General features: G+C 43.9%; 3 protein-coding genes and 1 long non-coding RNA gene across 18 annotated transcripts in view; 1 reads left to right on the top strand and 3 right to left on the bottom strand.

Annotated features, from left to right (window-relative positions):
* Positions 1 to 2675: 2675 nt before the first annotated feature.
* LOC123970384 lies at positions 2676 to 12517 on the bottom strand. 2 transcript variants are annotated; one of them, XM_046048409.1, is made up of 5 exons: positions 12318 to 12517; positions 7243 to 7370; positions 7054 to 7124; positions 5779 to 5916; positions 2676 to 5698 (listed from the first exon to the last, which is right to left on the bottom strand). In XM_046048409.1, the coding sequence occupies exons 3-5, from the start codon at positions 7100 to 7102 to the stop codon at positions 5190 to 5192; spliced, it is 696 nt and encodes a 231-aa protein (XP_045904365.1). In that variant the 5' UTR covers positions 7103 to 7124; positions 7243 to 7370; positions 12318 to 12517; the 3' UTR covers positions 2676 to 5189. The 2 variants fall into 2 exon arrangements, with proteins under 2 accessions (XP_045904365.1, XP_045904366.1); XM_046048410.1 differs by having other exon boundaries at positions 5779 to 5913.
* On the top strand, positions 8684 to 16218 carry zgc:172076. 6 transcript variants are annotated; one of them, XM_046048402.1, is made up of 9 exons: positions 8684 to 8929; positions 9320 to 9366; positions 10529 to 10727; positions 11274 to 11431; positions 12334 to 12466; positions 12720 to 12876; positions 13480 to 13603; positions 14398 to 14587; positions 15573 to 16218. In XM_046048402.1, the coding sequence occupies exons 1-9, from the start codon at positions 8914 to 8916 to the stop codon at positions 15731 to 15733; spliced, it is 1185 nt and encodes a 394-aa protein (XP_045904358.1). In that variant the 5' UTR covers positions 8684 to 8913; the 3' UTR covers positions 15734 to 16218. The 6 variants fall into 6 exon arrangements, with proteins under 6 accessions (XP_045904358.1, XP_045904359.1, XP_045904362.1 ...); XM_046048401.1 differs by lacking the exon at positions 8684 to 8929 and adding an exon at positions 9779 to 9888 and having other exon boundaries at positions 9238 to 9366; XM_046048403.1 differs by lacking the exon at positions 9320 to 9366.
* LOC123970388 lies at positions 12575 to 17250 on the bottom strand. 5 transcript variants are annotated; one of them, XR_006824956.1, is made up of 6 exons: positions 16833 to 17250; positions 16640 to 16716; positions 16214 to 16392; positions 15554 to 15772; positions 14342 to 14570; positions 12575 to 13594 (listed from the first exon to the last, which is right to left on the bottom strand). It is a non-coding gene; the product is annotated as an uncharacterized LOC123970388 (long non-coding RNA). The 5 variants fall into 5 exon arrangements; XR_006824955.1 differs by having other exon boundaries at positions 12575 to 14570; XR_006824957.1 differs by having other exon boundaries at positions 12575 to 14570; positions 15554 to 15750.
* Positions 17251 to 18366: 1116 nt separating this feature from the next.
* LOC123970372 (serine/threonine-protein kinase MARK1-like) overlaps positions 18367 to 25722 on the bottom strand; it is a 30303-nt gene continuing 22947 nt past the window's right edge. For all 5 annotated transcript variants that reach the window (XM_046048389.1, XM_046048386.1, XM_046048388.1 and 2 more), the window contains one exon: positions 18367 to 24006. In XM_046048389.1, the coding sequence (XP_045904345.1) occupies positions 23664 to 24006 (343 nt within the window). In that variant the 3' untranslated portion in view covers positions 18367 to 23663. The remainder of the gene's footprint in view (positions 24007 to 25722) is intronic.

The raw sequence follows: 25722 nt of genomic DNA, 5'->3' as shown, positions 1-25722 counted from the left end.
CTCCTGTCCCCGGTCCTCTCCACTTCCTCTCCTGTCTCCGGTCCTCTCCACTTCCTCTCCTGTCCCCGGTCCTCTCCACTTCCTCTCCTGTCCCCGGTCCTCTCCACTTCCTCTCCTGTCCCCGGTCCTCTCCACTTCCTCTCCTGTCCCCGGTCCTCTCCACTTCCTCTCCTGTCCCCGGTCCTCTCCACTTCCTCTCCTGTCCCCGGTCCTCTCCACTTCCTCTCCTGTCTCCGGTCCTCTCCACTTCCTCTCCTGTCCCCGGTCCTCTCCACTTCCTCTCCTGTCTCCGGTCCTCTCCACTTCCTCTCCTGTCCCCGGTCCTCTCCACTTCCTCTCCTGTCCCCGGTCCTCTCCACTTCCTCTCCTGTCTCCGGTCCTCTCCACTTCCTCTCCTGTCCCCGGTCCTCTCCACTTCCTCTCCTGTCCCCGGTCCGCTCCACTTCCTCTCCGGTACGGGTTGTGTCGCTAGTACGGCCGACACGCTGTGAACGGTTGGTGGTTGTTCCCTCTGGCTGGATGAATATCACCATGATCCATGCACTCCTGCAGCTGTGGCCTCTCTGCAGCGCCACGCAACTTTCTAAATTCTTCCCTCTCACGAAGAAAAGAAAGCTCAGGTTGCAAACACAGCTGCAGCTGTTGGTAATAATAATAATAATTGTTGTAATTATTATAAGACAAACATGCCTGATACTTTCACAGTCAACCCCAGGCCTACATGCTTGCAGCTATTAAAGATTCAGCAGTAAGAATCCCAGTCTGTCCCTCAGTAACACAGATCTCTCTGCGCTGCAAGTTACTTGACTTTTATGAAGATAGTAATGAAACTGCAAATGATATTCATCAAGTTCTGATTAACTGCCTGAAAAAGCATGAACTGGAAATAAAACACATTAGATATGTTCTTTTTAAGTTCGTCATGTGTACATGAAGGGGAGAACCTTTTCTAACCTACAGCACAAGAGTCACAAGAGTGTTTTGTATTAGACAAATAGTGAAGGTAACAGATAGGCTAGTAGTTTCATTTAAGGGCTGTGTTAAAGTTACCTCTTGTAAATTAACTATTATTAAAGCTACCAAATATTTAATTAAGAGATTAGCTATCATTATGACAAATTGCTTAAAACAATACACTGTACATTCATACAAAACCCTACCCGCACTGCTGCAGTGCCACTTTTTCTCCCTTATTTCATGGTGACAAAGTTGGCAACACTGCATCCTGTCGTCATCGTCTCTGTGGGCTGCGTCTCCCACCGCTTGGGGTGGTGATGGCGCATAGATAAGACGCCTGCCTTTGGTGTGGGAGACCTGGGTTCAATTCCCACTGTGACACCTCCACCATTGTGTCCCTGAGCAAGACACTTAACCCCTCGTTGCTCCAGAGGCGTGCGACCTCTGACATGTAGAGCAATTGTAAGTCGCTTTGGATAAAAATGAATAAATGTACTTGTCATTGATTGCTTTATTAAACAGTTCAGCGGGGAGCTTTGACAAGAATGAATGAATAAAAATCAACATATTTGCCACTATATTATTATTATTACCAACTATACTGAAGGTTAGTCGCATTCAACCATCCTTGTCATTATAACGTCGCCGACAGGACAGGAGGAGAAGACAACAAGCGATCCTTCTGCTGCTCCGTTTGAGGAGAGACCAAAGATGGACGTGGCAGCGAGCTTCTGTAGCGGCCGTCTGCTTGAAAGGATGATCTGTCACGGGAGATTTGTTATTGTGTCCTTATTTCAATACATTTCTCCATGCTTGTATTTGTTTCTGGTTTATACACCAAACTTCAACAAGGGAGGTTTCACACCTGAAATTTTGTTACGGACCAAACTGAAAAGTCCGAACCAAACGAGGTAGATGTGAAAGCTCCCTTATTTGTACTTTGATTAATGTTCACCTTGTTGTAAGCATTGTATGTATTTATTCATGCTAGAATGCGAGCTGGCGGTGGGCTTTCTATGGTTCACGTTTTTGACTTCTGCCTGCCAAGCCAGTTAACTTCCGGTTTAGCCCTCTGCAAACTTAAATGCAATAACGTCCGGCTGCAGACTGTATGCCACGCCCCTCGCACACACCGTGTCCCTCGCTCATGCCACGCCCCCTCGCAGTAGAGTCTGTAAAGATTGGCTGAAGTCACGCCACCTTTCTGTATGGTCTGTTCTGCACATGCGCAAACTTATTCCCGCCCAATTTGTGTGGACATGTAGAAGACAGAAGCCGTTATTTAAAAAAATACTTTATTAGCAACATGATATCATACAAATACAATATAGCAGGGAGTCATAGCATAAAGACATGTCCTTGTTTTCACAAGCTAAATGTGATCAGGGAAAGTATAATAAGCAGATCAAACATATTATTGACATGAAACAATATTAATATTGCAAATTAAAACTACAAAAATGGCACACTGTGATAAAGGTCTGGAAACATTGTTCATATAGGGCAGGTCTAGACCGTCCTCTGTGATATTATTTACAGAAGACCAACAATTCCCACTTCTTTAATCAACACAAGTCTTTTTAAGCTGTTGTACCAGAAATGTTGTTCTAATGATCAATTAGGCTTTTAAAATAGGCCACACATGCCTGGGGGTCTGACTGGAAGCCATGAAAGTCTCCTTCAGGGGACAAACATCCTACTCACCCTGCTTGTTCTGATGGCGTCACTTAAATCAGCAGTGGTGAGACCAGGAGTTTTCCCACTAGCTCCCTTGTGCTGATGTTTGCTGTCTAACAGCCTGTGAGTCCGAGACAAAGGGTGCCTAAGCGTTCTCAATCCCTCCTTCACTCACAACACAAGGTCAGGGAAAACAGTGGTTCAGTTGCTGATTGTGCAGGCTTGTTGATCTGTTACCGTGCTGGTGCAGCACCTTCCTGCAGTGGCTGGCGTGAATCCGTGGCGCTCTTTCGGCTACTTTCACCGCCGTGTATGTTGTCAGGCGTACCTGGACCGGTCCGTTCCACCTCTGTACGCTCCAGTGCTTTGTTCTAAAGTCCTTAACCGCCTCAAAACCCCCTGGCTGGAGGCTGTGCAGCGGTTGTGTTGCTGAAGAGAGTAGCGCCTCTTTAACCTGCTGACGTAGACGGACCAGAGCCAAGGACAAATACTTGAACATGTCATTCTCACGGTGATGTGTGTCAGTGGGAACTCTATCCCTGTTCGTGGAGGGTGCCCAAACTCAAATGGGCTCAAACCTGACCTGGTTCTTACCCTCGTTCTCATGATTCAGTAAAAACACGCGGTGATAAACTTCCTAGCTCAATTTATAGGGCTGTATTTTAAATCCTACATCAGATAGTTCTGACTGAGGGACTGACTGAGGTGGTCTGCTATCTCTGTGAAGTGAAATGAGTCAGTGGAAACAGGAGGTTTTCTCTTAACATGAAATCATTTTCAAGGGTTGTAACTTTTAAAATCAGATGAGGAGGGGCAACAATTGAGTGTCATTCGATATGGGATATGGTATTGAATAAAAAGCTGATGGAATCACTTCCTTAAATTTAGCTACAGCACCATCAGATAGACATGTAGTGTAGGAATGTCTGCCTAATGATTTCCAGTCATAAAGGGGTTAATTAGCCGCTGGAATGAAGCACTAACTCGTTAAACTGGGTTGAGTTTAGAGCAGGAAAATACGCTTCCAAAACACAAACACCGCAAACGGAAATTGAGTCAATACCATATAATGTATAAGAAAAGGTCAATAAAGCTTACTGCAGCGAGTCAGTGTGATGTCTTCCTGTTTCTCCTCAACGAAATGCAAAGACGTTCTCAGGCTCCTCCAACAGTGCTCAGACAAAATGCACAAAAAGAAAATCACACAGTGAGAAAAACTTAGAATAAGACAAAGAAATAATAGTGCAGAAGTTAAAATATAATCCTGAGGTAGACTGGTGTAAACTGATATAGTACATTTATATTGTGCAGGTAGGAACAAGCTGTAGACAAGTAATGCACAAATACTGTGATGGGTTAATACAGTAGTAAATACATATGTACACTTTTTATTTGGAAGTCAAACTGACAGTGAACAGAACTGAAATATTGGTTATCATCCATCTTCTCTGGCAGCCAGTGAACTCCTTTAAGACTCCTGGAGAGACTTTTTTAAATCTTTACTTTTTAATTTAAATTTAAAAAGGTCTCTTGGCTCAGTGCGTTTGTCTGACTGGGATCACTGTTTAATCAGCCCACCTACAAGGCTCACCTGCTGAACACCAACGCAGCGTCACTGATGGATGAATAGTTTTTGTTTCGCCGAGAGTTTATAATCTAAGCAATACAGTTGAATCTCTCATGTGTGACCTTATACGTGGCCCCGGAGAGAAAGATCACGGTTACGTTGTGCTTAAATGGAACATTATCGACCACACAGACCTGTAAGAGGGCCAGAAACAGCTGTTTATTTTCCTGTTCTGTTCCCCGTGTTTTCTCTTATGCAATGGGCTTATCATTCACAGAAAACACACAATCACTCTGATCTTCCCATATTGCATATGGTGGGATCTTATCAGGCACACACTAACTCCGGATAAACGTTTTCAGCCAAGTGACCTGTATGACACTTACGTTCCGAGCGGTGCACTCTTTTGTACATACAATTTGTATATCCTGGACACTGAAATGAGTTTATCACAAAGTTTATATATTTATCATCTCAGACATACGCCCGTGTACTTTTTCCCTTCTTAGTGGGGCATAATGTTTGAACCACACAGTGTGACCCAGGCTGCTGCAGAAAGGACAGCCTTTAAATGAACGGCGAAGAAACATTTTGCTACGTGTTGTCGAAGCTGAACCTGTTGTGTCCAACCTGTTGGAGTATCTCAGTGTTTGTCTGCACTGGACAGACAGGTTAAGCTGTTTACCTTGATGACGTGTTTTCTTTGCATTTTCGTACAAAGATAAATGCAGCCCATAAAGTAGAAATGCAGGAATTAAACCAAGCTCCAAAACAGGAATTTGATGTATTAAAAGTAATTTGCGTAAAAACGGTAATAATGTACTACATTTAATACACAACACTGATTCATCATAACAAATCCACAGACTTTATTTGATTTTTAGTATTCGTCTGGATGGAGAGGCGCGCAGCACGTTTAGCCATCATGCGCTCCCACAGCCTTCTGTTAGACACGCGTTGGCCTATCCATCCCGAGCTCGACTCTCGTCTAAATAAGGTCACTTCTGACCCTGAGGTCTGCCTCCAGAGCCTGGAGTCGAGCGTCGAAGCTGTCCACTCGTTCAAAAAGCTGCTGCAGGCTGTGACTGGAGGCGGACGTGGGTGGTAAAACATCAGCGGTTGGACGAGCGGAAGGAAAAGACTTATTGTTAAGCTTGCTACCACACTGAGGCGAGTCATCCCTCAATATCTCGGCGGAGGTGGGCTGCTCAAGCAAGGCGAATTGCCTGGCAAAACTGTGGAGCCGGGGCAGGTCCTGATACCCAACGTATTCGCAGATGAGACTGACCAGAGCCTGACGGAGCAGAGACTGCGTGTTGATAAGCTGATCAGCCAGACGCTGAACGTCCAGGTTCTGGCCTTTGTGTGTCAACGCAGTGCGAGTATTACTATTCGTGACAAGCAACTCGGGGTTTCTGTCATATGCCTTCCCCAACGCATCGGTTTCAGACGCCACGACAGACGAGACGCACTGCGAGGGCGCGGCGCAATGACAATCTAAAATGACAGGAAATGAGCCAAAAACAACGGGTTTAAACCTCTGAAGATATTATGTGTTTATGTGTGAGTGTGAAAACCTAATGTGATGCTGAAGTTGTTGTTTCCGGTTACGTCCCTTAAATAAGGACTGATGATGAAACTTCTATCCTGGGCATTGATTGTTGTGCTTCCTGCTTCCCTCAGAGGTTTAGCTGAATGCTCCACAGGTTTCTCTGCTGGGAGACAAACAAAAACTAAGCAGGGACAACTCTTTTCATCAGTGGCTGAGCATTCAGAGACGCACCCCTGACATATGAAGACAAAATAGGTCTAAAAAAAACCAAAGAATAGAAGAATAAATGAATGACACAAATCTAAATTATCACCATTTCATTGTTTTGACAAAATGAAAATATAAAATTATTTAATCTGGAACCTGAGATAGCATCTTCTAACCATTACAACTACTAGGCCTATTACTACTAACCAGTATATCTTCAAAGGTAAAGTAAAATGAATAGAAAGGAAATATGCATAATTTCTTTCTGACAGATGTACAGATTAATACCTCTCTTATATCTGTCCAATCAAAATAAGGCTACTACCAGAAGCCAGTTAGCTTAGTTTAGCATAAAGACTGGAAACGGGGGGAAACCGTTAGCCCGCCTCTGTCCAAAGGAATCAGGATCCACCTCCCAGCAGCTCCAGAGAAAACAGGACGCTACTGCACCTGGCCAAGATTTGCCTGTTATAGGTGTGTTTGCACTACTTTGCGTAGTGGCTGTAACACAGATCAGTCACAGTGACACCCCCCCACTCCCCAAACATATACTGAAACTTTCATCAGCATAACGGTCAAATGTTCTCATCACCCAGAAAGAGAGCAAATTGCAAACAAGAATACAACAGTGCGAGGGCGCAACGCGGGAACAGATTCATGTAATATACGTGAAGAAGGTGGTTTAAAGCACCAGAGAGAGCAACGCTGAGCCGCCATCTTGCATACCAATGCACTTTCCTACTGCTATTTTAGGTCTGTTCTCTTCTTGTATTTGAGCTTATTGTTTATGTAATAACTGACAGCAGACAGACATTAAACAAATCACCACTTTGTGTTTAACCACCCTCGAGCTGAACTGGCTCACATCAGCTGTGTTAGTTCCTGAAGTTTTTGGTATCACGGTTTCAGGAACAAGACCAACGAGACACTGGGACTGTTTGGTTTTCTAAAGCCACAGTGGTCATAAACAGTCCATTATAATACATTACATTTACTCATTTGGCAGACGCTTTTATCCAAAGCGACTTACATTTGAGGAACAACATACAAGCATCAACATCAGATCCCATAAAAATCCAGGCCGCCATCTTACCACAATGTGAAGCTGCTGCCACCCGGTCAGATGAAAACTTGTTTTCCATCCTGCAACTGGCTGTCAGAATCCTACAATGTGAGATGTAAAGTAAGAAACAAAGAAATTAAAACAAATAGAAATAAGACAAAACCAGTTTCACACTGTATTTACTTACTACGAGAGACTGAGTTGGAATTAACGACGCACCTCACAGGCTGATTCACTCTTTATGTTTCACTTTCATCATTCGATCACCTGAGAGGAAGAATTCAAGCCTACGCCCTTTGACGGGGAAGTACTGTCTATTATCAATGTCCACATCATTCCCTGTATTCCTGAGGAAGCAATGAACACAAAGTTTATTCAAAATGTTGGTAAAAGTACAGTCAGCAGAGAGCGTCAAAAGTATCAAAGGGAAAAGCACAGATTATGGAGCAGAGAGCCCTGTTACACTGGATTATTATTACTGATGCTTTAGTGTGCGAGCAGCTTTCACGAACGACCAGTGAAGCTCACATTAACTAGTGATCGGCCTGGTGCGATGCTGGATTGAGCTTAACTACCGTGCTGTACCAAAAGCAATTTCCACCGACCACAGTCATGAGGTCATTAATAAAAACGTAAAAGTGGAGAGTAGATCCTAACTGAGTACCAAGTACACTATTTGAGTAACTGTACTCCGGTACTTTCCACCACTGGTTGTTGTGTTTGAGGCCTTGCAGCAGATGATATTGAACATATGTTCACCACTTAAAGAAACCAGTGAACAGAGTGAATGAGCGACACCTGCTGGTGAAACAGATGTAGTGCTGTCAGATGAGGAAGACACGTTTGTCTTTCCACCAAACTGTAGTTTCTTCAGGGAACTTTTCCACAAAGCTGTCGACTCCTACAGAGTGGTAGATGATGGAGAAAGGAGGGAAAGGAAAGAAATGTGAACGCAATGCTTCTGCTCAACACCCTGCTGCTTCAGTTATTATAACTGAAAAGTGCAATGAGATAACTTCTGTTGGTATAAAGTGAACACCAGCATCCTTCCTCTGTTGCTTGTGTATTTCACCTGCAGCTATAACAACACTGTAAATCATTATAGCCCCATATGTCCACTTAACTTCTTCTTTTCAACTCAAAGAGCTCTGACAAGTTTTGGATTTTGACGCAAAAACATTGTTTCTGCATCTTCTGAGTTTGAGAAAAACTGTCTTCTTTTAATCAGGGCAATACAGCATGGACATAATCAACTAATTACACCCTGCAGAGAAGATGCGTTCAAATTCCAACTAAAATACACACACTTTTGTCGTAAACAAGGAAGGACTAGTGCCCCCGGTGGAGGGGGAACCTGACAACAGCCCATTACCAATTCTCTAGTAATATAAAAGTTAAGTTGTTTTTACTTGAAACTCTGAGTTAGAATAAAGCAGAAATGTTTGTCGGTTAGACTAGTTAAGGGAAGTTTTCTTGCGCTTATAAAGTAAAATAATTATTTGTTTTAATACAAAGTTTAAACTTGAACAAGTTCAATCAACTAAGAAAACAACTTTGTTGGTATATCAACTTTATGAACTTTAATTTGTGAGTTGAACCAGGGGTGTTTTCAAGATGAGTTAACTTAAAGTGAATATGTGAACACCCTCCCATTAGAGAGCTTCAGGATTCTCCTCTTCTGGGGCAGAAACATCCTCCCATCCCGATGGACGTGACCGTGAGCGTGCACAGCGGCGGCGTCCTGTGAGCGTCTATAAAAAGGCCTTCATTGTTTGGACTGTAACTGGACCCCTGCAGGCGGCAGGACGAGCTGCTCAGGACCAACACCGCTATTCTTAGACCATTTGTTGTGCTGACGGCCGTCTGGTTCTGCCATCACACGCCGACGACATGTGGAAGGTCAAACGTGAGTGTTTCTCTGCATACCTCTGTGTTTTCCTCTCAGTAAACTGTCTCAGTTAGTGATTTATGACTGATGGAGGGTTTGCTGCGCCGTCACGTCTGCTTTTCAACATCTAATTCTTTACATGTTCACTTTTGATTTGTAGGAGTTTAATCTCACAAGAAGCAAACATGGATCTTTAGTGATTGATGAATACATGTGATATGTAAAGATTTCAGCGAGTTTTCTTTGTGTTGTTTGTGTTTTAGGATTGACTCGTCCATCAGTTCATCAGTTATCTGTCAAAATTAACAAAGAAAGAAAGAAGCGAAAACGCGTTTCACTGTGTTACATCATCGTTTCCACATCTTTAAAGGAGCCTATGATGTGTTTAACGTTTTGCTTTCGCTGCAGCTCCAGTTGTCTTTGCCCTGGAGTCGAGGTACCGGCCGATTCTGGAGGTAATCTTTAGGATCCAGTGTGAGACGGTGATGATTTATTAATACGACAGAGAGTCACTGCAGTGTTCACATTCTCTCCCAGAGAGACAGTCACAGCTTAAAATGACTTCATGAAAACAAATTCAGTGTTTTTAAAATGTGGTGAGTTGAGTCCCTCGGCTCTCACCTCTGAATCCGTGAATCACTTTCAGCGGGGATCATTTTAAAATCCTGAACAGTCAGTTTATGTTTTTGTTTTCTGAGGGTTAAACCGATGACAGGCAAGCAGAAAGACTGTTATTGATCCACAAAGACCAAAGACAAAGGAAACGTTTAGTTTGTCTTTAAATTTTTAACTCTTAGCACCAAAACAGTTTCACTTCCAGTTAGTAGCTGTTCTGGAGCTTTCAGTCACATCACGTGATCTTTGCAGATTTGTCGTGGGACTGCAGATGTTCAGGCTCTTTAAAGATTGAAAGGTCAATCTTGAGAAGATTGTCTGCTGAGGAAGATCATGTGATACTGTTGAGAGCTCTAGAACATGTGAGAAATACATTATAAGTTGCTGATTTTTAGGATTTCACTGTAATTAACTTGTGAGAAATTAGCATTGGTCACAGGGTTTTTATTCCTAATCAAAGGGTTGTCTGATTAACTATAAACGTCTGCTGGCATGTAGGTGAGAGTTTTAACAGACCAATCAAGAGACAGAGAAACATCTGATGCCACATACTCAGGAAGAGTTTGTTTGAGTGTATGCTAATACTCCATTTGTTTTCCTTCATCTACCATTTTTTGTACTTGTTCTGTACTTAAGGAGAGGAAATGCTGAGTTCGGGAGAGTAACCGTGCGTTCTCTCCGTGGCCACGTTACACAAAGAAATGATTCAACACATTTATTTGACTCCGTATTCTTTGGGAAGGAATTATTTTCCCTGACAAACAGCTACTAAGTGGACCTTGAAGGCCAAGAGGGAACTCTCGGTCTCAACCCTACCAGCTGTTTTCACCTTCCTACCTGACAGGAAGTCTCTCCGCCATTTTGTAAACCACTGATCCTGATGTTTTCAGAGCTAAGAGCGTGTCATGTTGGAGGTCTTTCATACGTCAGTGTAACACTGTGGTGGCATCATTCTGACTTTAAGCTCTTCCCGTCTCCTATGACAACTTCCTGTGCGTCCAGAGTTTGGTTCCCCCTGACCCCATGTCCCAGTTCCACCTGAGGAGAGGTTCTCCTGAGGAGGAGTTTCCTGACCTGCACAGGAACTCAACCTGGATGGGACGGATCCTCACGCCCGCCATGTACCGCCGTCAGTTCGACCGCTGCACCCACAGCGGGGTCATCTTCGATGATGTCATCCGCCCGGGCCTCGAGGAACCAGGTGAGGTCAGCATGATGTCAGCGTGATGTTGTGATGACAGCATGATGTCAGCGTGATGTCAACGTGATGTCAGCGTGATGTCAACGTGATGTTGTGATGACAGCATGATGTCAGCGTAATGTCAGCGTGATGTCAGCGTGATGTCAACGTGATGTTGTGATGACAGCATGATGTCACCGTGATGTCAGCGTGATGTCAGCGGGAAGTCAACGCGATGTCAGCACGTTGTCTGGGTAATGTCAGCGTGATGTCAGCACGTTGTCTGGGTAATGTCAGCATGATGTCAGCATGATGTCAGCATGTCTGACTTTTGTTTGTTTACTGTTGATTACATTTTATTTATTAGTTTATTTCAGAAATGTATAATGTTAATGGACGATGCACGTCAGGAAAAGATTTCAGCTGTTCTTCTAATGGCCACTAGATGGAAAATTGACTGAATGGAAATAAAATCTTTAGAAATAGAAGTTCAACATATTTTTTCCCGTATTTGGACGGATGTAGTCTGTAAATTTATCCATCATTCTGTACCGTTTGTGTCTGAAGGTGACTGGTCAGGTCCTGTATCTGTGGGGTGTGTCGCGGGCGACGCCCAGTCCTACATCCTGTTCTGCGACTTCTTCGACCGAGTCATCGAGGCGTATCACGAACACAAGATCACCAGCCAGACGCCGGAGAGCGACTTCAACTACGACAACTTGAAGGTAGCTGGTCAGACCGCCGCGTGTTTTACTAATGTGGATTTGATTACGGAGTTTAAATATAAACCTCAGAACTGCGGTTTCACAGCAGATGTATTTCACCGGGTGTTTTGTAACTTCAGTAAATCGTAGAAACTCAGTTAAAACGTCAGCTGTTTAACTTCTGTGCGGTCGATACAACTGGTTTGTTAGTGCTCCCGGGTCTGAACGACATCGAGGTGATGCTTGTTGAGTTTCCTGGGAAGTGATGAAAGGACAGAGTTGTAAGTGGGGGATAAATGGTGTTCCGGACCTCCTCCCCTGTTTAGAGACGGTTCCTCGACCCGGGAATAAATGGCTTCCCTGAACTGAAGAAGTCTCTTGGATAAGGGACGAAATGTCTTCAGGTATCTTTAACCAAGTCCAGTTGCCCTTGATTTTAACCTTCTTTTATATTCACTATTTATTAGAAAACTATTTATAGAACAGCCTCAGAACTGAGCTTCAGAGTCACGTTTTAGATTAAAGATCTATTTTAAAAAAAGGTTCCTATCTTTAAAGTTTATAAGGAAACGGATATGGAAACATTTTAGTCTGATGGTACTCAGCTGTAACGGATACTCGTTTCAGCCGAGATCTCGCTCAACCCTACTGCTTTGTGACCCAATGAACTGCCCACGTGAACCCTGAACACATCTATGTCTCCAGAGGCCCTGATGTACTCTAGGTTCAACAGAACAGCTTATGGACTCTATGTTAACACTTTGGTAGAATGTGTTGACAAATTCCTCTTTCTGATTCAAGTGCTGCTAAGCAGCAGCCTGCAGTCAAACGATTAACTCAAAAACATTAAGGTTCCTTCATGTTTTCTGGCCAAACACCCGTGTTTAACCAGCGAAACCTGACTAACCCTGGTGTTTGTGCAGGGGGGCGATGACTTGGACGGGTCATACGCTGCACGCTGTGAGGTGAGTGTTGTTCGAGCTGTTGAAGACTTCTGCTTCCCGACGCACTGCAGCCGAGGAGAGCGCAGACAGCTCCTCACGCTGGCCATGAGAGGTACTGCATGTCTGAGTTTCAGCTGTTTTTGAAGTGGGGTTAGCCAATGTACTGCTGTGGACAGGAGCAACCACCTAAAAGAATGCCCACGGAAAAATATCAGTTATATCAGTTCAAGTGTTTAATATTTTCAGCTCTTTATCTCGCTGTCAGACAGCCATTTGCTTTATACAGTGCGCAACCAACACATCAGAAATCCCAAACTATCCCTTTAACCAGTCGTAGTAAACCAGAGTCTCCTCTTTGCTCTCAGCTCTGCAGCGGCTGGACGAGGAGCAGCTGCCGGGTCGACTCCTCTTACTGGAGGAGCTGAATCTGGAGCAGCAGAGGGAGCTGAACCTGAACCCTCCGTCTTCCTTCCAGCTTCGTACCGGTGTGGCCCGGGACTGGCCCGACGCCAGGGCAGTCTGGTCAGTCTGCAACAGTCTGGTTTATATTCTAGGGAGAGAAGGGTGGTCAAACAGCTCCGCCATGAACTGTAAGGTTGGAGGTTTGATCCTCAGCTCCTTCTGTCCACATGTCAAATGTTAAATGGACTCATGGTTCATATAGTGCTCTTCTAGTTTACTGACCACTCAAAGCACTTTACAACACGACCAACACTCACACATTCATCTAGTGTTGGCAGAGGCTGGTACCAACCTTGTTTAAGGGTTCAATGCTCAAGGACACTTGAACCCTCTGGAAGAGCCAGGGGTCAAACCTGGAGCGCTCCACCTCCTGAGCCCCTACAAACTGTCCTTCAGCATGCACTGATCCCCAAACTGCTCCAAAAGACACTTTGGAAAAAAGAGCTCCCAGATGAAAGTAATGCAGGACCAGCGTACATTAGGAGCAGGAACTGGAACCTGAGAGACCAGTTATTCAAATCGGTCTGCAAGACACCAAACGTCACACTTCCTAAGAACACTGAACCTGCCTGCTGCTGCCTGTGGAGTTTAATAGAGAATTAAATTAGACTGACGACTCAGACTGTTGTCAAACATGTAATGTCCCGTGATTCCTCGTTGCAGGGTGAGTAAAGATGGCAGCCTCGTGGTCTGGGTCAACATGGAGGACCACCTCAGGCTCGTGTCCACGCGGATGGACGCCAACATCGCAGAGGCGTTCAAATGCATCTGCATCAACCTGCAGAAGGTCAGTGACGGTCTGACTCTCTGGAAGGTTTTCTTTCATTAAAATTAATCTGTTTCTCACCTCTCTACCTCTAATGAGAGCTGGTTCGTAGATTATAATTTACAAGGCTTTTTAGATGTCTGCTGCCTTCCTCCAGATGTTTATACTTAAGTGAGATAATGAACCAAACCTAATGTATTTCCAGTATAACAGTATAATGCTCTATCAGACCAAACCTAAGCAATCAGCACACAGGCCAGTCCAGAGTCTAGAACTAGTGCACTATTGTGACACTTTCTTTCATATAAATCTCAGGTCACATCATCCAGTGGACCTCTGTAGAACTGGACCAGGCAAACATATCAGAAGATATAACCTCGTTGCAGATTTATCGGTATCTGGATTTTAGTCGGCCGCTAACGAAATACTGCAGTTCACAATGAGTGGATTTCTACACTGTAAAACGTCCAGCTTGGCGTTTATCTTGGTCACATGAAAGTCTGTATAGAGATTGTTTGTTTATTATGAGCTGATATTTTGTCAGCAGATTTTTTTTTAATCAGTTTCGGCCTCAAAGATCCAGGATGGTTCAGGGTAAAACTCCATGGTTCTTAAAATGGAGCTTGTCAGCAAAGTTAAAAACTACAAACTTACTCCAAATAGTTCTCGGCCCTTGAAAAGTACTACCTCATACTGTGAGACTTTTTGTGGAGGATATCTTTGAGGGAGTTTCTGAGTTCTTGACAAAGTGTCTCTGACCTTTGACCTTCAGCAGCTTTGAGCCTTTGGCAGTTTGCTGCTCTCTGTATTTCCAGCTGGAGGACTTCTACAGGAAGCTCAGACACCCGTTCATCTGGAAGCAGCAGCTGGGGTGGGTGTCGAGCTCTCCGGCCGACGTGGGGACGGGTCTGAGGATCAGGGTCCACCTAAAACTGCAGCACCTCCCACAACACAAACGGCTGCAGGACGTCCTGAAGAGACTGAGGATCTGCATAGACAGAACAGGTACAAAGGGAGAACCAGATCTGTCTGTAGAACCGCATGTCCAGCTCTCAGTTAGAAGCTGGAAATTTACTGTGTATTTATAATTCACAGGGAAAAATTAGAGTGAGGAGGTCGTTTAAACTCACATCTAGTAACTACAGATCCCTGACATGTGTCAGTATCTGTAACACAAATGTAAAACATTATATCCTAATAGATTAATTGAATAGTGTTAAATTATCATTGAATCGCAGTTTATCGTATTGTCACTAATATATCGGCAGATGGCTGAGAGCGTTTACAACCACCGCTAACCTTTCCCCTAACATCTGCAGTTCCAGCTCTCAGTCTGTTCATAACTTTTCTTTAATGCGCTGGGATGACTCTCCGCCACTTCTTGAACAATGAACCCATTTAACAGTAAAGCCTCCATCTGCGGGTTTGGGCCTCAACTCTGGGAAAGTATCAACAGCAACTAATGCTCCTAAACAGCTGATAGATATTTCCTGTTGAACCTTGAGTTTACCAGGAATCCTATCAGATTTGAATTACTTCGGCGGAGTCACGTCACATTAAAGACGTGGTTAACGTTGTGAAAACAATGTCACAGTTTGTTCAGGTTTAGGCCCCAAAACCCACTTGGTGAGGTTTAGGCCCCAAAACCCACTTGGTGAGGTTTAGGCCCCAAAACCCACTTGGTGAGGTTTAGGCCCCAAAACCCACTTGGTGAGGTTTAGGCCCCAAAACCCACTTGGTGAGGTTTAGGCCCCAAAACCCACTTGGTGAGGTTTAGGCCCCAAAACCCACTTGGTGAGGTTTAGGCCCCAAAACCCACTTGGTGAGGTTTAGGCACAAAAACCTACTTGGTCTGGTTTAGGCAGGGTTAGGGGTGGGGCCAGGATTAGCTATTTAGTGGTTTTAAGTCTGTAAGGGACATGTGACTTGTAAATGAGTTTAGACCTGAAGACAATAGATCTAGTTTCAAACCTGCCTTTTCATTTCCCAGAATCCCCGGCGCTGTATTGTGTGAGCAATGCGGCGACCTTCGGCGTGAGCGAAGTGGGACTGACCCAGCTGGTGGTGGACGGGGTCAAACTGCTCATCGCCATGGAGAAGAGGCTGGAGGGCGGCAGAGACATCGATGAGCTCGTTCCAACACAGAAGTAGATCTGGATGACGATTGGCTGGTGCGAGGAGAACGGATGGCTTGATCAACAAGAGATAATTTATTGACAATCAGTTTCAATATATTGTGATCACATGTTTTCGAGTTATTGTTTTACTAATCTGAAAACAATTTAAACTAACAAAACTATCTGTTTAATTTACATGTATGATGCCATCAGTTTGATTATTCTACATGTGATTTGTGAGACTTACACAGTAAACACAGAGCCTAAATAAAGGAAACTTACACAACAAGAACATTCAGCACATTAAACGGGAAACTCTTCCTCAAATCGTGATTTCAGTAATGAACAATGTTTCCCAACGTACTGATATGTTAAAAATAACTAAAATACAGTACAGCTGGTCATAATGAAGCATCGGTGTTTTACTACACTTCTTTTAACATCCTAACATAGTTTAGGTTAAATGGTTACTTCGCTGTCCATGAAATGATTAAACCAGAGGAAATTACTTTACCTGAATCTGATTTGTCTGTTAATTATCTGGAGCTCCTGGAGAAGAGGTTCCTCTGTTATGTTAACTAGAATAATGTTGTGCATTAGCAGGTGATTTGATGCTGTCCAGATAGCAGGCTAAACACACTTTCTCTGCCACTGCATGAACCCATTGGAGTTTCAACAGGACCGTTAGCATAGCTGATAATTAAACACAAACATAGATTACCTACCACTCTGCTAAATTGGAATTAATGTTAACTTACAGTGACCTCATGACTGTTAGCATAAAGCGTGTGACCTTACACACCTTCTCTTTAAAAGTCTGCTTAGCATGTTGGCTAATTAGCTAGCAATTTACAATTTAACAAGCTAACAAAACACTTTTAATACTCAAACTCATGAAACCAGACCAGCAGTGTTACAGGAGTTGAATGTGTTTGCTCACCTGGCAGGAGGCGGTCTTTAGCATAGTTTTGGATGTTAACTTTCAGATTTTTTCTTCTTTCTTTCAATCTTTCAAGTCTGGAACGTATGACATTTTTAGCATTGAAGCGTTGGAATAACCCAAACCTTTGGTTATCCTCTTTCAGAGCGCTCACAGATTAAGCTAGAAAAGCTATTTGGATACGGTTACTTACTTGTAGTGGTTCTTTAACACGTTTTCTTGCTTCCTCAGCTTAGTGTATTGAATCTTACTTAGATGCAAATCCCAGTGACTGTGAGTTTCCTGCCTTCATCAGACCCCCAGTTTGTTGACACGTCTGTAATTCTTTCCACCAACTGGAAAGTATCTCTGTATCTGAATTACAACTAGGAGGCTGAATTCCAAAATAATTACTGTATGTTATTGAATTCAATAAATTGAAATTACACCAACATTAAGTATTTTAGAGGTGAAATAAAAAAAAGTGTTTGATTTTTATTTAGGTGTACCGATTGTATTTTTGTTAACCTTGTTTTTTATTTCGATATAACTAGTAGTTTTACAGATTTTGTCGACTCCCAAATGTCTGATGTCTCTGGTTCACAATTAAAATCAGGAAGCAAAAGAGAGCAGTTTCTTTCCATTCAGCTGCTCGCCATTATACTCTCAACGAGACTCAAGGGGTTTCTTGTTAAATCAGTGCTCTGGGTGGTGAATGAGTGCATTGTGTTTGTCCCATCTCTTATGAACAGTCTGTTTTTTGATGTAACCACGACTACAATCTTACCTTAACCAGAAGTTTATGTTTGAACAATCTTAAACATACTTTATGGCAGTGTCACATTTGATGGATCCCCTGCTGGAGGGCGAAACTTAAAGTTAGTATTTAAACAGGTCACATTATAGTGACATCTGTGGGCTAATCGTGTAGGAACATTGAATATAGGCATCATTTCTTCAAAAAAGTCTTCCAGAAGAGTGAAAAAGTTCTGAGTTACCATATGAGGATACCTAATTTAGGTCAGTGAATGCTCAGAAAAGTCATTAAACATAATCCAAATGGCAGTACTTCTATCCTCCGGTGGCATTTTAACATACAGATTCCAAGGAAGGTCAACTGGACTTGGTTGAAGACACTTGAAGACGTTTCGCCTCTCATCCAAGAAGCTTCTTCAGTTCGGACTGACTGGCAGTGAGTCCCAGCAACTTAACCTCTACGGGGTTGTTTTCAAGGTGATGGATCCCGCTTGGTTCGTTAGTGCTCCTGGCTGTTGTAACGACAGTTGTTAAGGTTGGTATATTTACCCGAGGCCAAGTCTGAACAACCATTTGTCACATGAGGCCGAATGTGAGCGTTTGTTCAAAATCCTGGGAAGAGATGAAAGGAAAGCATTTGAAAGAGGAGTGAAAGAGCATTTATACCGAAATAGAGACACCACCGCTAAACAGAGGAGGAGGCCTGAGACACCATTTAAAATACCGTCCTTTCATCTTATCCCAGGAGACTGAACAAACGCTGACATTTGGCTCCATGAGACAATGCCAACAATGGTCGTTCAAACTTGACTCGAATGACCCTAACGACTGTTGTAATAACAAGTGCAGGGGTTAAATAGCTGGGACTCCCTGCCAGTCAGACAGAACTGAAGAAGCCTCTTGGCTCTCCAACCAAGTCCAGTTGCCCGTGATTTTGACCTTCCTTGGACATTTTAGCAGTTGTGATCACAAAATGACTCATGTTGAAAAAGTTTAATTTGTGTGGTTTTTATTTAAAAATGAACCTATCATGGCTACACTGGACTTCTGCTACTTTCCTGTTAACAATGAGCCTGACAAATCAGTCGGTCACCTGGTACGAGTTACTCTCCGAGAGCTGAGGTGAAGGCTATATTCAAGTAAGAGGCTCAAGTTTACAGTCTTTCCCAGGCGACATGAAGGCAGCGTCATATTCACACCTTTCCGTCTCTGATCCCAGATTTGTGTTGGTTGTTCCCCTCTCAGCTTTAAGTGCTACAACATACAGTACAAAGTGTTCTCGAGTTTCAGTAACGATGGAGAACCATTGCACAGTGAACCCTCAGGACCTCGACACAATAGAGCGTCCCGTTCTCATTCCCAGGACGTCAAATACCTACGCGTTGTCACGTCTTCTGGTACCAATGCACATGGCAGCCTTGAGCGTCACTGTTCAAACACTAAAAGGAGGCCTAGAATAAATAACAAAAATGTCAGAGTAAGGGGGTTGTTGGGGCAGATGGGTAAGTAACATTTCTTAACTTATGCATGTTAGTAACGTAGTTATTTGGAACCCAAACCTTGATCTTTTCCTAAACCCATCCAAGTGGTTTTGGTGCATAAACCTAGCCAAACCGCACCGTTTCACGTTAAACACTAGTTTTATTTTGAAAGTTTAACCGGACTTTGCATATTTATTCTTGCTAACTTGACTGCGGAGCTCTACCCGTGCAAAAGTGACGCTAAAGGGTAGCCAGGAGGTTAAAAAGCGACGCCAAGGCATCTTGACCAAGCGTCCATATGTGTTGCCTGGGGATGAGAACGGGTTGGACAGAGACACGTAGAGCTACTTAGCGGCTCTGTTGATGTGCAGCCAAAGATTAGTGGGAACAAAATTCAAAATATACAGAAAAACTAAAACTGAAAGAAAAACTGCAAACATCTCAATTTCCTCCAATACAACTGAAGCATCAGAAATACTAAGCAAGACATTCAGAAGTGGTGGAATAGATTAGAGAATTTAGTTCCCAAGAAACTCAATTTCTGCAGGAATTAACCTTCAAAGGAGAAGTCTGGTGATTTTTTTTTTTTTTTTTCAAACCCAGCAGTGAATGTTATATACCAACCAACAAGTCCCGTGTGCGTCTCACAGCCCAATGTCTCTACTTCCTCTCATTGCTGATGGGGAGCGATGGAACAGTGGAAAGGACACATGCCTTTGGTCAGGAAAACCAGGGTTTGATTCCCACTACAACAGCTCCTCAAGAAGGACACTAAACCCCTGCGACCTCTGACATATTTAGCAATTGTAAGTCACTTTGGATAACAGCGTCAGCTAAATGAATAAATGTAAATTGTTGTTTCCAATTAAAAAACCCATCAGTGAGCCTCACTGAACAAATACACTGTAGTTTATTGTGACTCAGTCCCACATACACAGTCCTGCTGCCACCGCCGCTGAAAGTAGTCCCCAACAGATGCACTATTTCCTCCTTTTTGTTTGCTTGTTTGATGGAAACTAAAGCCTTTCTAAACATGAAACTATGGGGCTCGGAGCTGCAGACATGTGCGTGGGATTTGTTGTTGATAAGAAAAATATAAACAACAACAAAAAACACCAGACTGGTCCTTTAAGTTTGGAGCACATGTGAAGTGAAAATAAAAAGTGCATGTCTGGAGAGTGTGGTTCTGGTTTCATCTCACTGCTGAAAGCCTTGAAAAATAAAAGTAAAATAAACATGTTCAGTGGTGGAAAAGAATGCAGACAGTGTGGACCACATAAAAATAGACTCCGAACACAAGCCAAGACTGATTAATACTGTACCTGCACATATTCACCTGGACAGGTATCGTTTTACATAGCAAATAACAACAAGAACTAAAATAATACAAACACATTCTGCTCTGTCAGTTGTAAATGTGTAAAAAGGTTTACGGAGCTGCACAGTTTGTGTTTTTGATCAACGCGGCGTCATCGCCAAGAGCTCCTGTATTTATTGCAATAACGTTCAGTCATCCGGGGAGTGAAAGGGCTGCTGCTTCAGGAAGTCAGAGGTCACAGGCAACCGAACAGTGAGGCTGTCGTGGCTACCTGATTGTTCGTCACACTTCACGACTCACTACCTCGACTCTAAACTGTGCAACTCGCAGCATCAAAGCTAAAGCCGAGACTAAGGCTGCGTTCAGACGGCAGGCCAAAGTTTCCCAAATCCGATTTTGCGACTGATTTGTTTATAACAGTGTGAACAGCCAGTTCAGATACGTGGTCCAAATCCAACATATTCTCACTCACCACTCCTCACGTATTAACGCTTGGTCAAGACCCCTTGGCGTCGATTTTTAACACCCTGGGTGCCCTTTAGTAGTGTTGTTGTACTCGAGACCAGTCTTGGTCTTAAGACCACTTTTTGATGGTCTTGGTCTCGTCTCGGGCTTGAATGTGGGTGTTTTAATGGGAATGTAGTTCTTTCAGATCAATTTGTGAAGTACCTGTGATCTCGTTCCACATTTTATTGCGTGCCATGCAATGCAGGGAACTGGTCTTGGTCTTGACTCGGTCTCGCTTTCCCTCGGTCTTGGTATTGACTGCTCTCAGACCCTAAAAGTCGTGGTCTTGACTTGGTCTCAGTTTGGGCGGTCTTGACTACAACACTACCCTTTAGCGTCATTTTTGGATGTGTAGCACTTTGCGGTTAAATTAGCAACAATAAATATGCAACGTCCAGTTACACTTTCAAAATAAAACTAGCGGTTAACGTTAACGTACACATAAAAATGACGTCACAATTTAGTTAGGTTATAAAAAAAACCCCATCATGGTTTGGCTTAAAATAACAGGTTAGCGTTACATACTGAGTTACGCAACTTATGTAACCTACAAAGAAAAATTCTTGTTTCACACGGGAAATTAACACCGGTCTCTTGCTTGACTGGGACTTTACTGTTAAAAATCCTACACCTACCTTTAGCGTTAAAAAGCAACGCTACAGGGCTTCTCCCAGTGCATGAACTATGACGCTAAGGGGCCCGCCAGTGCCTTACAAAGTACCGCCAAGTTGTCTTGAAAATGCGTCCATATGTGACGACTTCGGAGTGAGAACGGGTACGAGATACAGGTCAGATTTTCTGAAATGCGACCTTAGTCTGGACAGTCAGATCAGAGTTCATGAAACTCTGACGTCACTCTGGAGCAGGGGTCGGCAAATCAGTCTGGCATCGGGCCAAGTCATTAGATGAACATGGTCAATTTATCATTTATAATCCACCATTTACCGTGTGCCGTAGTTCACAGGACTCCCGTTTGAAAGGTTGTGTGTTCAGTCCCATGTTGCTGCTAATCTTATTTTTCTCCCTTTTCAAGAAATTGATTATGAAAAGATCGTTTTACATTAAGCATGGGCAGGGGTGTGTTCTCCCCCGGCGATTGGTCCACATCAACCTACGGACGCTTATTTTCATTTCCCCAGTGAGGAAATACCTGCGTTTCTCAATCAGGGGAATCCGATCTCATGTTTTTTGACAGCTTTTTCTGAGGTGTGTCAAGTAAGCCAGAGACTCTTTTGACTTTCCTTCAGAACTTTTAAAAGCTCTCAATTAAACAACATAAAGTACTGCTGCAAAGACGTTCTCACGCTTTTATTTTGTAGGGACACTCACATAAGAGGAAGTGATTATGTGAGTAACTTTTTAATGTCGTGACTGAGATCATCGTTTCAACACCAGCCGCTAAGTTTTTTGTTTTTTTTGCCGGTATCAAAGTCACAGCTTTGGCCCGTGGGCCGCCTATTGCTGACCACTGCTCCAGACCGTCGTCACAATTCTGCGCGGTGGCCAGTTCACACTTCAGTCTGATGTGGGCCACATTTAAACATAAACAAAAAGGCCTGCAGCGTGAACGCAGAGTGAATATCTGCTGCAAACACCATCATCACAATCATAACATTTTCATGGCAAAAAAATAAAATATAAATGATCGGGCTGCCGTGGCTTATGGACAAAATCAGGAGCAAACCCAACTGCATATCATTTCTAACGCTTCACCAAAACACATCCAGGCAGTTGGCGGTTTAATCAGATCGGGAATAATCACGCTATGCTAACTTTAGCTGGGGAGAAACGTCTTCTAAGCCCGTTTAAATTCTTCCCTCCCATAGACTTCTGTTACTGATGAGATAACATCTTAGCTTGCCAACTAGTGTTAAAGTGTGTTCAGAAGCACAAATTTGTTTATTCGCCACAAACAGCTAGTGTGCAAACTGTACAGACGTTAGTTGTAGCTAGCTACCAACATACAACCCGTTGGAGAGTCTCTATGCTACGTGTGCTACAAGAGTCTCTGACTGGTCTCAACATTCAAATTTCTTTCTGGTATTTCTTGGCCATCTTCACCTCTTAGCGTTGACTTTATATGCAATTGTGCAGCGTCCACAAGTCACCTCACATTCAGTCTGAGCACATATTCAGTCAGTGGAAATTTGCTAGCTGAGATTAATGGTTTAGCTAAGCAAACTAGCTGGCCCCTCTAGCAATGGAGGTCAAGGCAACAAAATAAAAGAGTTTTACGCCATCAGAAAGCATTGAGGAAATGGCTGAAATGTTTGGTGAATGTTGTATGTTTTGGCCTGTAACTGCACACAGCTAGCTGTTGTACTAGTGTAGCAGGAGAGTTGCACAGGTAGAGCAGAGGTGATGTTTCACTGACTGTTTACTTCCAGTAAAAGAAACCAGATAACTGTTAACAATCAGATTAAGGCAAGGTTTGCATGCACTGCTGCAAACTCCAGATTACACAAGAGTTAGGTCAGTAGCATGCAGCTACTTTCCTACCCTTTGACATGCAAACTGTTTAGTCCCAAAAAAGAAAAGCCAGTTTAAAGACTCGTCAGGTTTCTCCATCAAGAATCTACCTGTGTAAGTTTCCACTTTACACGATGTTTCAAAATTCAGTTTCCCAGGTTTTTTTGGAAGAATCTGAGTCCTTTAGTGCATATAAACAGTGATAAACCAACATGTAGTGTCCAATAGGTAGTGACAGGCGGACCTGGCGTTTGTTCTGGATGGATCCTCTGTACCTGTCGAGATGAGCACACTGAGGGATGAAACGCAACCTGCTGCATATCTGCGCCGTCAATCGTTTTAACATTTGGTTTCACTGGCGAACATTTAGTGATAACATTAAATAGTGTTGAGTACAAGAAGCAGTCATACAGCAGATAGTGAGGAATACTGCACAAGAAGGCCGCCGAAGAAGAGCGACAGAGGAATGCTTCCCGCAGTGTTTAAGGATAATGTGATAATAAGGGGAAGTTGCTCACAGCCTGAGCTCATTGGCCACTTTGGAGGCGATGTTTTTGAAGGCAATGGACGTGCCGGAGATCCTTTTGAACCGCACGCCGTTGAGCGAGAGGCGGGGCAGCTTGCACACCTCTATCTCCCACTGGACTAGACTGTCCTGCCGGGCGTCTCCGTGCACACAGAACAGCGAGTAGCGCTCGCGCTGCTCGTAGTCACAGTTGTTGGCGTCCAGGACCCTCCGGATCTCCTTCATCATGTCCCCCGGCTCCATGGAGGACGTGGTCTTCATGCTCCAGGTGAAGCGCAGGGAACGAGGCTTCGAGTCCCGCCCCTCCTCTTTGGGCTCACCAGATAAACTCCTGGAGGAAGGAGACGGAACAAACCGGCAGCATTAACAGGAAGCAGGACTGCATCTTTAACATTTTTAGCATGACCACATTTAACTGTGTTAAAGGGTCGGTTCCCCCCAATTAAACAGAAACATACAGTATCTCACAAAACTGAGTCCACCCCTCACATTTTTGTAAATATTTGATGATTATTCATGTGACGACACTGAAGAAATGACCCTTTGCTCCAGTGTAAAGTAGTCAGTGTGCAGCTTGTATAACAGTGTAATTTTGCTGTCCCCTCAAAATAACACATCACACAGCCGTTAATGTCTAAACCGATGCCTTAACTCTCTTGGGCCTGGAGTTCAGCAGAGCTTCACAGGTTGGCTCTGGAGTCCTCTTCCACTGCTCCACATCACGGAGCTGGTGGATGTTAGAGACCTTGCGCTCCTCCACCTTCCGTTTGAGGAGTCCCACAGATGCTCAGTAGGGTTCAGGTCTGGAGACGTGTCGGCCAGTCCGTCACCTTTACCCTCAGCTTCTTCAGCGAGGCGGCGGTCGTTCTTGGAGGTGTGTTTGGGGTCGTTATCGTGTTGGAACGCTGCCCTGCGGCCCGGACTCTGAAGGGAGGGGATCCTGCTCTGCTTCAGTTTGTCACAGTTCATGTTGGCATTCATGGTTCCCTCAATGAGCCGGAGCGCCCGCAGAGCCGGCGGCACTCATGCAGCCCATAATACTAACGAGTCACATGACACCGAGGAGGGAAAATGGCTAATTGGGCTCAATTTGGACATTTTCATTTAGGGGTGTCCTCCCTTTTGTTGTCAGCGGTTTAGACATTAACAGCTGACATTGGGCGAAAGGCGGGGTCCACCCTGGACAGGTCGCCAGTCCATCGCAGGGCCACACATGGACAAACAACCACTCACACTTACACCTAAGGACAATTTTAGAGACACCAATTTACCTAGCCTGCATGTCTTTGGACGGTGGGAGGAAGCCGGAGCACCCGGGGAGAACATGCAAACTCCAACCAGCTCAGTCGCCTGAGCAGTGAGGCGACAGCGCTAACCACTGCACCACCGCGCCGCCCTCGTTTCTTTCCGGTATTCAATATATTTTTCTTTCTGCCTGTTGATAATTTGGTCTACTTTACATTGTAGCATTGTTGTCACATTAAAAGATATTATCAAATATTAATATTAATATAATAATGTGAGGGGCGGACTCACTTTTGTGAGATACTGTATGTTCTAACTGCTTTCTCTCCATTCTGATAGTTTTGGTTGAATTTGTCCAGGATCTGTCACCTACAGGACAATCTGTGCCCCGTGACACCAGTGAGTCCCGAGTTACAGGGTCTCTGAACGATGTTGCTTTGAATTTTTAAGTCTAAAAATACATTAGTGGCCCCTCCCTTTCCACTGCGTAGCCAAGATGGCGGCTGGTGAGGGTGAGAAGTGTCCGGCGTGCACCGTCTGGGTACCCATGGTGCACTGCTTTTTGCCACACTTCTCAGTGTGAACACATTTATGCGCTCAGAATAGCAGTTTAATAGACGTTTAAGAACAGAAGGGTAGCATACGGTTTTGTAATTTTCTTAAACTGACTCTTCTTCTTTCAGGTAAGATCAGCAGCTTTTATTCTCGTTGCAGGCAGAGCAGCGGCAACGATACGAAACAAATAACTAAACTGAATCTGCATGAAGCGTGGAGGATCCTCCAGAACCCAGCGACTACTCTG

The sequence above is a fragment of the Micropterus dolomieu genome, linkage group LG04, assembly GCF_021292245.1.
Source record: "Micropterus dolomieu isolate WLL.071019.BEF.003 ecotype Adirondacks linkage group LG04, ASM2129224v1, whole genome shotgun sequence".
In the NCBI taxonomy this organism is placed as follows: Eukaryota; Metazoa; Chordata; class Actinopteri; order Centrarchiformes; family Centrarchidae; genus Micropterus; species Micropterus dolomieu.
This window is presented reverse-complemented; position numbering and strand designations above follow the sequence as displayed.

What these genes read in the sequence shown, in the direction of transcription:
- LOC123970384 (XM_046048409.1), bottom strand. Translation starts at nt 7,102, where the DNA reads ATGGAAAACAAGTTTTCATCTGACCGGGTGGCAGCAGCTTCACATTGT. An exon ending in GGCAGCAGCTTCACATTGTG is followed by an intron (nt 5,917 to 7,053) that starts GTAAGATGGCGG and finishes TTTGTCTCCCAG; the next exon opens with CAGAGAAACCTGTGGAGCAT. An exon ending in CAACTTCAGCATCACATTAG is followed by an intron (nt 5,699 to 5,778) that starts GTTTTCACACTC and finishes CTGTCATTTTAG; the next exon opens with ATTGTCATTGCGCCGCGCCC.
- zgc:172076 (XM_046048401.1), top strand. Translation starts at nt 9,288, where the DNA reads ATGATGTGTTTAACGTTTTGCTTTCGCTGCAGCTCCAGTTGTCTTTGC. An exon ending in GGTACCGGCCGATTCTGGAG is followed by an intron (nt 9,367 to 9,778) that starts GTAATCTTTAGG and finishes TGATCTTTGCAG; the next exon opens with ATTTGTCGTGGGACTGCAGA. An exon ending in TCTGCATCAACCTGCAGAAG is followed by an intron (nt 13,604 to 14,397) that starts GTCAGTGACGGT and finishes CTGTATTTCCAG; the next exon opens with CTGGAGGACTTCTACAGGAA.